At 35.7% G+C, this 10791-nt stretch overlaps 1 protein-coding gene across 2 annotated transcripts in view; it reads left to right on the top strand.

Annotated features, from left to right (window-relative positions):
• The first annotated feature begins 6835 nt into the window (after positions 1-6835).
• Positions 6836-10791, top strand: part of LOC149540558 (putative serine/threonine-protein phosphatase 2A regulatory subunit B'' subunit TON2) — a 148592-nt gene continuing 144636 nt past the window's right edge. The window contains exons 1-2 of one of the 2 annotated variants that reach the window (XM_089801639.1): positions 6836-6894; positions 7076-7281. In XM_089801639.1, coding sequence (XP_089657765.1) covers positions 7143-7281 — 139 coding nt within the window. In that variant the 5' untranslated portion in view covers positions 6836-6894; positions 7076-7142. Of the gene's footprint in view, positions 6911-7075; positions 7282-10791 lie in introns of both variants that reach the window. The other variant, XM_089801640.1, reaches the window with a different exon arrangement.

Below are 10791 nucleotides of genomic sequence, written 5' to 3'. Positions count from 1 at the left end.
GGAGATCCCCATGTACACAACTCCTGATAGCTCCTAAATCCTGTTGGTCTTGTTTTTGCCATTTAATGAGTTCTTTAGCATCAATAGGTTTGGTAATTGTACCATCAATGTAAAGACAATATCCTTTTTCCATTAATCTACTCCATGCAATATCTTTCCATGTAGAATAGTTGTGTGAAGTTAGAGGAGGACATTTAAAACCCATGATGCATAAATGAAAAGAGCACAAAAGAGAGACACAAAAAACACAATACACACCCCCCCCTTTTTACTTAATCAAAAGACCCCCAACAGAAATGCTTTTGGCACTTTATAAGTAGTGTGCGTACAATGGGCCACTTGTCAAAATGAACAAAGTGGACTTTCTGATTTTGCTTTTACAACTGCCTTATGAGGCTTAATTCTATCACTAAGCACTATAGCTCAGATTTACAACAATTTTGAAGAAGAATCAAAGCTTTATAATGTTGAAAAAGGCCTTATTCTGAAAGTGAGATTTTGGTCCACACAAACCTAGAATCTAACTTCAGATTTGGGAAGTAGACAAAAAATACCCACTTTCAAAAAAAATGGAACTTGAAAAAAGTGACTAGATGTGCCTGTACGGAGCGTTTGAAGTTGCAAAATGCAAGATTATGCAAGTATAGTCACAAAAAAATGCAATTTCTACAAAATCCTTGTGCCAAAACCAGAAAACAACACCACCACTAGAAAATTCAAGAAATTCTACCCAATTAAAAAAAAAAAGCACCTGAATTGGAGTTCGAATGTCTGAGTTATGGGCTCGCAAAGTCAGGCTGCCAAATTGAAAAGCAATCTAGAGAGGGGTCTAGAGCAAAAACTACGAGTCTAAATTTGATGGTCAAACAACCGTCAGTATAGTTATAAAATGACTAGGTTTGATGGTTAGACGACCATCAAATGTAACCTAGTGACTTGCTGACATCAGCGAAAAAAAGCCCTTGCTAACGTGTTTGATGATGTGGATGTCCGTATAGTATGGATTTGGCACGTGGCAAAAAAGTACGGTCTAATTGAGCTATCGTTGATGTGTGAAGGTGACTGCACTGGAGTGACGTGTCATAGATTGAGTGTATCACATTGACTTGGATGACAATAGGTTAGCGAAATAAATGTTGTCGCATGGCGAAGGCAGATTGGTCTTCATGGCAGGGGCTCCTCATTGTGATGATAGCTAAACTAGACGCGCGACATCATTGTACACAAGGACTGTTGGTGTGGACTCAGGGTTTTAAAATTGTGGCTATTGCCAGACATTGTAGATCGCGCCAAGATATTGGAAGTGTGTTCGTCAGAGACAAAAAAGCGTTGCGGTTGGTCGAGAACTCCAAAATGTGTAGGCGGATGAACAACTTTCGCATTGCTAAAGTAGATAAAATAGCAGCCAGGATATGTAAAAATGGTGACAGAATATACCCAAAAGATGTTGTCGGAACTTCTTTAATAATCCCACATCACTGCCAAAGTCAATTTGCGGACTATTTAAGAGAAAAGGGCTGCGATGCTTAAATAAAGTAAGCTTGCATGGTGTTACATAGCGGCCGAGGGTATGTGCTAGCAGTCAAGTTGGGCCTGTTGCTCATTGAGGAAAGTATTTCGGTGTCTAGAAAATTCATAAGTACTTGCTGCGAATTTGGTATAGCCCGATCTAATTTAAATGCCCACAATAGACCTGTGCGACAAATAAAATATGCCCTGTGCAGAGCCAGGATCTGATAGCCTGGTTTTGCAAAAAAAAATCTCTATCGGGTGCTTGAAGGGCCAATTTTTTTTCAAACAATACTGACAAAAAAATGTAGAGAAATAAAAAATGCAAATTCAAAAATCAATTGAATCTACAAAAAATGACCATACCCGAATTGCAAATTGGGGCCTCCGAGTTCTGATTTGAAAATTTTTTTTGTCTCACGATCGATTTTGGGCCAAGGTAGCCAAGTTTATAGTCAATTTTCATCGATTTAGCATTCTAGACGCAATGGTGAGGTCAGATCTGGCTCTAGACGCTCCCAATTTCTATAGTACTCCAGATTCAAGCTAAGGTGCTGAAGTAAGAGTGGTCTCAAACGACTATGTGATGAGAAAATCTCCAAGAGCTCTGATACCATGTAAGAATTTTTCGAAGGAAAAAATTCACCCAGGAACTAAGAACTCAAACACAAGCACAACTGTAGACCAGAAAGAGAGAGTATGATCAGAATGACGATATATTCAATATGCCATATGAAAGCACACTAGGAGTGCCTGTATATAAAGGCCTTTGAGATACATCTAGAATGTCTCATATTCAGCTACATGATATGCCATACAATTAGGCACATGTCCACTAGATATGGGTTATCCTCCATTAAGCACGGAAGTAAGTGCGGTGATGAGAGGATAAGCCTACAAGGGTGTGACACACAAATCAGTGTTGTAAACACCATGTGCTAAAATATAGTTGCATACTCCTATGTTGTCAACATGACATCTAAAAAAGGTGCACAAACTCCTAAGTGTCTCACAAAATAAAATAATAAAATAATGCATTAACCTAAGTAAACTTAAGTAAGTGTAAATAGTAAATACGTATTTACACCAATAGAGCTAATAATAGAATTTCAGGGTTACAAAAGGGGCAGGATCTGTTGACAAAAGAGAATGATATTTCTACTGAGGTTGTTTCCTTTTTCTCCTCTCTTTTGTCCTGGGATCCCTTGTTATCAAAGTCAGATCATAATGAAATTGTCTCATGTATTTTGTAGATTATTTGACCCAACCATAATAAAACGTTGAGGGCTATTACCAAACGTGCATGAAGTCAGAGAAGCTCTTTTTTCCCTACCTACAGATAAGTCCCTGGGCCCCGATGGGTTTCCTACCTTCTTTTTCCAAATTTACTTGCAGGTGGTTATGGAAGATGTGGTGAAGGCTGTTCAAAAATTCTTTGGAGCAAGAAGCATTCTAAAAGGGATTAATTCTACTTTTTGGGTCCTCATTCCTAAAATTCCAAGGGCTGACTCTTTGGATAAATTTAGACCTATCAGTTTGTGTAACTCTTTCTACACGATTATCTCAAAGATGCTCACCTCTAGAATGCTTAAAATTCTTCCTTTGATCATATCTCAGCAACATACGAGATTTTTCCCTGGAAGATAGATTTTGGATTTGATCATGATGGTGCATGAAGTTATCCATTCTATGGAAGTTGGAAAAAGAGATGGAATGCTTCTCAAACTAGATCTTTCAAAAGCTTATGATTGAGTCGACTGGTCTTTCCTTGGTTCGGTGCTCCAGACTTTTGGCTTTGATCAGAAAGTTTGTAAGCTTATTTCTTAGCTTATTTCTACTTCTTCTCTTGCTATTTTTGTAAATGGTGCTCCTTCTAATTTTTTCAAACCTACGAGAGGGCTTAGACAGGGGGACCCCCTCTCCCCTATTTTGTTCATTATTTTGGCAGAATGTATTGGAAGGTTAATTGAGAAGAACAAACAAGAAGGAAGGCTAAAAGGGATTAAATCATCCTCTAGGTGTGATCCTTTTTCCCATCAATAGTTTGTGGATGACACTATAATGGGAGGGGAAGCTTCAGTCAAGGAGGTTAAGGTTATGAAGAAGATTCTAGATTTGTATACTAGAGGATCTGGACAACTTATTAATTGGGAAAAAAAGCTCAGTTTTCTTCATTAATACTCCAAAGGATAGGTAGAGAAAAATTGTGAGGATCCTAAGGTGTGGAGTGGGAAAGCTTCCTTCCACTTATCTTGGACTCCCTTTTGGTGCTAAGCCTCTTGAATCCTTCTGGAATGGGATCATTGATAGGTTCAGCAAGAAGCTGGTGGGGTGGAAAGGGGCTTCTCTTAGTCAAGTAGGCAAATGCCTTTTGTTTAAATCCACTCTTCAGAACCTCCCAATGTATGCCTTGAGCCTTTTTGGGATTCTAGTTAAATTTGCAGAGAAAATGGAAAAGATTCAGAGGGATTTTTTGTGGTCAGGTCTTGAAGGTCAAAAAAGATATCCACTTGTGGCTTGGGATAATGTTTGTCTCCCTAAGTGCTATGGTGGATTGGGTATCACGAAATTAAAGCATCTCAATATGGCTCTCTTAGCTAAATAGATCTGGCGCATCTTTTATAGTACTGGGGAATGGAGAGATATCTTTGTTAACAAGTACATCAGAAGACCTTCTATTTAGTTCTTGCTAAACAATGAGGACATCTCGAATGGGTCTGCTATTTGGAATGGTATTCTTAAGGCAAGAGACCTGGCCAAGGCTAAGGGTATTTGGAAAGTGGGCAATGGGGAGGATATTCTCTTTTGAACTGATAATTGGTTGTTTCAAGGTCCTCTTATTAATAATCCTATTTTTGAAATCTGGGCTAATGATTGTATTAGGCAATTTGGTTTGAAAGTTAGTGATTATAGAATAGACTAGGGGTGGAGAGACTTGTCTTTCATCTCTGAGGATCTCAAGCCGATAATGACAATGCTGAATTCTAATGGTTATTAACAAGAAAAGGGATGAAGTTATATGGGGAGACAATCCTAATGGTTGTTACTCAGTGGCTTCGGGCTATAACTCCCTTTCGAGTCTGAAAGAGGAACCCCCTTGGGCGAAAACTTGGTTACCTGGTCTTATCCCAAAGATCAATATTTTTTAATAGCTAGCGTTGCAAGACAAAATTCTTACTCAGGACAATTTAATAAAAATAGGTTATATTATGCCTAATAGATGTATCCTTTGTAAAAACCAGATGGAATCGGTCAATCATATGTTTATCCATTGTCCTTTCTCAAGGGAGGTCTGGGATAACATAACTAAGAATTTTGGGGTAAACTGGTGCAAACCAGGCAATCTTTTGGATTTCTTTTGTCATTGGATAAGTATGTTCAAAGGTTCAGATTTGCAAGATTTAAGCACCTATACTTTGCCTCATTTTTGTTGGGGAGTTTGGAAGGAAAGAAACAATAGAATTTTTAGAGATAGAGAGGAACTTGCTTATGTTCTAGGGGAGAAGATTTATAGAAACATAAAAGAAAATTACCAGGTAAGGAAACACCATCCCACTCCACCCATTCTATCATTGTAGAATGCCTATCGACATTAATTATTGTTTTACCTTGTTTAAACATTCAGACATGCTTAGCTACTATTTTAGAATATATAAGTTATTTTAACTATTCGTCTTATCATCCATTTTCACTACATACTATATCAACTAGTATGACACTATAATACTCAACATTTAATTTCATAAGTTAAAATTTAATTAATACTTATACAATTATTGTTTTACCTTGTTTCCAGGCTTCCATTTCAGAGGTTTAATTTAGTTTTCATTTTTCACTTTAATTCTAAAAGGGCAGGGACTCCAGCTCACCAATAACTTCTACTGTATTTGTTATAGGCAATATATTATTGCAATTAGTTCTACTTAAGTTGTGATTAATTTTATTTATTTCAACCAATTACATTTCAATATTTTTATTTTGAAGTTCCTTTTAAAATTTTTTCTAATGTATATATGAGAGATTTTTAATTTTTAAAATCTGTAAAATTATACCTTTGGGGTCGTATAGGGTAGATTTCCATGTAGCATACCCATATTATGAGGCGATATTTTTGGTAAGAATATATGAAAATATGAAATAGATCAAACATATTTTAATACATTTTCAAAATATTAATACTTTAATTGCTAACAATTTATAAAATATAATGATTAATTTTAAAAATTATAAATTGAATATAAGAGTTTTTAACATCTCAAATATTATGAAAATATTAAAATTAAAATTAAACTATATTATACATTATCAATATCAATCATTGTCTTATAATTATTGTATTTGCCCGAAGGCACATACTATTGCAATCACTTGTGCATAATGAGTGATTAATTCTTCGTACTTCAACCAATGAAATGTAAGTATTTTTATAATTAAGTTAATCCTTTATTCTTTCTAATGTTTATTTGTCAAATCCTAATTTCTAAAATAATGAAAAATATTTTACTTTAGTTTGATTGGCTCATATTATTTGAGTCTTATAGAAGTGGATTTCCATTTAAGGATGAAATATATAAAATATGAAACACATAAGACTTATATCAAATTCATAAAACTTATCTATAATAGTTACATATTATAAATTCAAAAATATTTTTAGGTTAGAAACTATTATTTGATATATGTAGTTTGAATGATAATTGTTTTTAATCTTAATAATTTAAAGAAAATAAATGAATTCTAAAATTACTATGATATTTTTTTAATTATAATTTTTTTTAGAAATTATTATTCTTCAAATATTTAAATATGTACGTATGAAGATATTTTTTTAAATCTAAAAAATATTGATTAAATTATAGTAAATTAACATTATTACAATTTTAAGCAAATATAAGCCACTACATACAACTTGTCAATTATTAATTATTAGATTTAATGTATTTTATCTAATTAATCTATTATCTAATTATACTATTATAACTTACGACACCATATGACATTTGTTTAATTTTCTATTTATTTATTATTATTATTTCTATTATGCATTTTTCTGTTTTATTCTCGGACTCGATCGAGGTTTTGATCTGAATAAAACAAAGCAATTTAACCACAATAAAAATCTACAACACAATTTAATCGACAAACTAACGAATACAATTTTCCGTTGCAGAATGTTAAATTGTTTATTTTGTTTTTTTGGTCAAATATTTTAAACTGATGGAAAAAAGCTTCGAAAATATTTGAACAGTGGCTGCTAAGTCAAGTCATATGGGGGTCTACTTTCCGAGAGCGTCTATATTTTCGAAAAAGGAATCAGGCACCATTTCTGGAGAACGAGGGAAGAAGAGGAAGAGGCCAACGGAAGCCTTGGACTAGAGGAATAAAGTACATACAGCTCTCTGTAAATTTACTTAATCAACCATGTTTCGAAATTCTAGGTTTTGAATGATGAAAAAAAATGGCTGAATTATGCTTCATCTTGTGTTGATTTTACTTTCCAATTCTGCAGCTCGGGCTATATTGTTGTAACATTTTTCTTTCTGATTTTGTTTTATATTTTGTTCAGGTGCATAGGAATTTGCATTATAATGCCTTTTGGGTAAATAGTACGTGAGAAAGGAAAGCCAGGCAACATGTACAGCGGATCTAGTGATGGCGAGGGCAATGACGGCCTCTCGAAGAAGATTTCCCAAGCTTCGTCGATGCCCTGGGTTCGCAACTTACGCAGATACATTGGATCTGGAGCTGGTTTGGGTTCCGAGGCTCTCATGGGTTAGTATTCGCGTATTTCTGTAATAAAAGTATTAGCTGGATTAAAATTTTGACTCGATTGCTGCAAATTCATAATATACTTAGCTGTCTGCAGTGCCCATAGAATTTTATGATATTTTTCTTGTACATTCCTCTGCTTTTTTAATTTTGAAGTTTTGATAACTGGTTGTTTAAATTTTCGACAAAATGGCTGCGGTAAATGCTTTTTCCTGGAGGGTATGCTTGAATTATTCACTGCTAATTGTTTATAGTTATTTGCTACGAACAGGTAATAGTTGAATTATTTAATGATAACTCCTTGGGAAATTGTGCTACGAGTCAGTGTTCTCTAATAAATGTACCCAACGTGCATTGTTTAGAAAAAAACCCTTTCTTGCGGATAATTCATTCGCTTTACCTATGTATTGGTTGCGAATATTGAATAACCAAGTTGGTACATTCCCTTTTAGGAATTGTTTCGTTTCCATGTTTTAGGCAATCGCAGTCTGTAACCTTGAGAATTAATGATGGTAACGCCAACTATAGTGGATAAGTTGAATGTTGTTAAAATAAGATGCAAGACCACTCTCTCTCTATTTTGAAAGGTTAGGTATGAACATGCTTCGTAGCGACTAAAGTATTTCATTGGAGATCAAAGTTGTCTTCAAAGGATATATACTCTCTTAAGAAGTTAGAAAGTACTTGGTTTTTTTGTTGTTCAGCCCACTTACAAAACATGCGAGCATGAAATAAGCATCCTAACGTAAAATATAGTATCTGGGTGTACAACAGCAATTTCTTAAAAAAAAAAAACAATAAGTGTTTTGTGGACAGTTAAAAATCGAAGAATAATTAATAATATTGATAGAGAAACCTGAAGGGAATGTCATGGAAGAGATTAATTACACAGCGAGTCTTGCCCAAAAAACCAAAGATCAAGGATCCATGCAAACAATGTACAAGGCCAATTGCTTGAAAGCCACATCTTATCTTATCGTTTCTTAAAAAATTCAAAATTGTTCTCTATATTGCTGTCAAAACAACAAATGGTACCTGTCAATTCAATTGCTTGTTAAAATGAGACCTATCTCGAAACCTTCTTTTTAGTGTTGTGTTTACATACATTTTTAAGTAAGCACTCTGTCGCAGAAATATGCCCCTTCCCCAAAAGTTGAGTAATGTGCAAATTTTTGTCCCTTTAAGTGGTGTGTATCCTACTTATCATTGAGACCCATCAAGGCACTAAATCAACTTACCAGGAGAGACATTTCTGTGGAAAACTAATAGATGACCAAAATGTTCACAAAACAGGTAAGAAGGCAAAGAAGTTAAGTGTCCCTAGCACCAAGGACGTTGTTGCTGGAGTGGGCACTATCACAGTCATAAGCCCCAAGAGGGGGATCCACACTCTGAGGAGTGTATGGAGTGACCTCCCAGCTTGGGCCAGAACGATCCGACTTTTCTCTAATGGCCTCATTCTATTTCTTTATGTCAATACCTTTTTCCTTAGTATATTGGTTCAGTGAGTCCAGTTCTTTCTGATCGAGCATGTCTTGATGAGTATCAAAAAAACGTGCAGATTGGATGTCCTCTTTGTAAATGATCACTGCACCTTCTCTGACCGAGATCATGAATCTGTCCTTCGGGATCTCTAGAACAGCAGAAATCTGTGACATTATGTTAAAAAATATGAGTTTAAAATTAAACTCAGGAAGATCCCTGCTGCTTTTTTGAAAAACCTCTTCATTGCTCTTTTTCCGAAGATACCAAAGCATTTCAATAGATTAGGTAAACCGGAACTTGTTCATTTTGAGATCAAAAGTATCAACATAACCAGCCAGGATCTCATGCCACAAAAGATTAACATGACCATCCCACGAAATTGACCTCAAAAAATAATGACCAGACCTTAACAGCGAATTTGCACTCAAGGAAAAGATGCTCAAAAGTTTCAGGGCAATTGCAAAGAGAGCACATCACACCCTATGTATAAGCATGGTGTTAATAGTCATGATTTATCAAATCTGATTCACAAGGCTCTTTCAAAATGCAAGAGAGCAAAAAATAGAAAATCTGAAACTAATTGTTTTCCAGCCAATGCATGGTTTGATAAGGAATGCAAGAGGGCTAGGAGAAATCTAAGGGAGTCAAATAAAACTAACCTTGGCATTAAGACCTACAAACAGATCCTAAAGAAGAAAAAAATCGATTTTATGTCCACAAGGAGAGAGGAGCTAATTTTCTTGGGCAGAAATAACCCCAAACGTTTTTGGAAAGAACTTCAACCAAGGAGGAAGCAAACTGAAAATAATATTACTGCCACCCAATGGTTTGATTATGCTAAGAAACTTTATGAACAAGAGGGTGGAGTGGGACAGCCACCTTTGGTCAATGATACCACAAATATTTTTACTGTGCAAGAGATAGAGACAGGGATTAAGAAGTTGGGTGGAGGCAAAGCAAAAGACCTTGTTGCGCTTCAAGCTGAATATTTGAAGTGGGGTATGAAAACTCTTGCACCGCACATCACTGAAATCTTCAACAAAATCTGCCAGGAAGGGTTTCCGAAAGATTGGACAATCAGCCTTGCAATACCACTTTTTAAGAGTGGCGATGTTAACAATCCCTCCAACTACAGGACTATAATGATCAATCCCCTCTTTGCTAAACTTTTTGGCAGTATGATAGAAACTAGGATCAGCAAATGGGCAGAAGAAAATCATAAACGTGCTAAAGGGCAAGCTGGTTTTAGGCCAAAGCACTCGACAGTGGATCACTGTGTCACTCTGAGACACATTATTGAAAAAGAGTGGGAGAAAAAAGAAGAGGTTTTTTGTTGCTTTGTTGACTTCAAAAAGGCTTTTGATACCGTTCCGAGAGACAAGCTTTGGTTGAGGATGGAAGAATTGGGGATTCCTAGGCATCTCAGAGCTGTTGCTCATAGAATGTACGAAGAGGTGAAAGTCAAAATCAGAACTTCAGATGGCATTTCAGAATGTTTTAGGAGCGATATCGGGGTCAAACAGGGCTGCCCTTTATCCCCTACTTTATTTGGTTTATATATTGACAAACTGGAAGAGTGGTTAAACACGCAAGAGCGTGAAGGCATTCAGCTAGGGGAATTTGTTATAAAGCTACTCCTATATGCGGACGACCTCATTTTAATTGCCAAATCTGCTTGTGGTTTGCAAGACCATCTATCTTCTCTTGAGCGCTTTTGTAGAATGGTGGGGATGCAAGTCAATATCAGCAAAACCAAGGTTATGATTTTCTCTAATAATAAAAAACAGCATCAACATGAATTTTATTACAATGGAAGTGTTCTCGAAGAAGTTGCGGAATATAAATACCTTGGCATCGATTTCAACAAAAAACTAAGCTGGTCTAGCTGCAGGTATAAAAGGACATTAGGTGGATGGAAGGCTTTCTACGCTCTTCAGAATAGGTGCCGTGAAGCGGAGTTGTGGGATTGGAAAACTATTCAAACCTTGTTTGGTCTTCTTGTGCTGCCAGTTGTTCTTTATGGGTGTG

Source organism: Cupressus sempervirens, chromosome 9, assembly GCF_028749045.1.
Source record: "Cupressus sempervirens isolate cs-2001-9-10 chromosome 9, ASM2874904v1, whole genome shotgun sequence".
Lineage (NCBI taxonomy): Eukaryota > Viridiplantae > Streptophyta > Pinopsida > Cupressales > Cupressaceae > Cupressus > Cupressus sempervirens.
The sequence above is the reverse complement of the archived record's forward strand: the minus strand, read 5'-3'. Positions and strand labels throughout refer to the sequence as shown.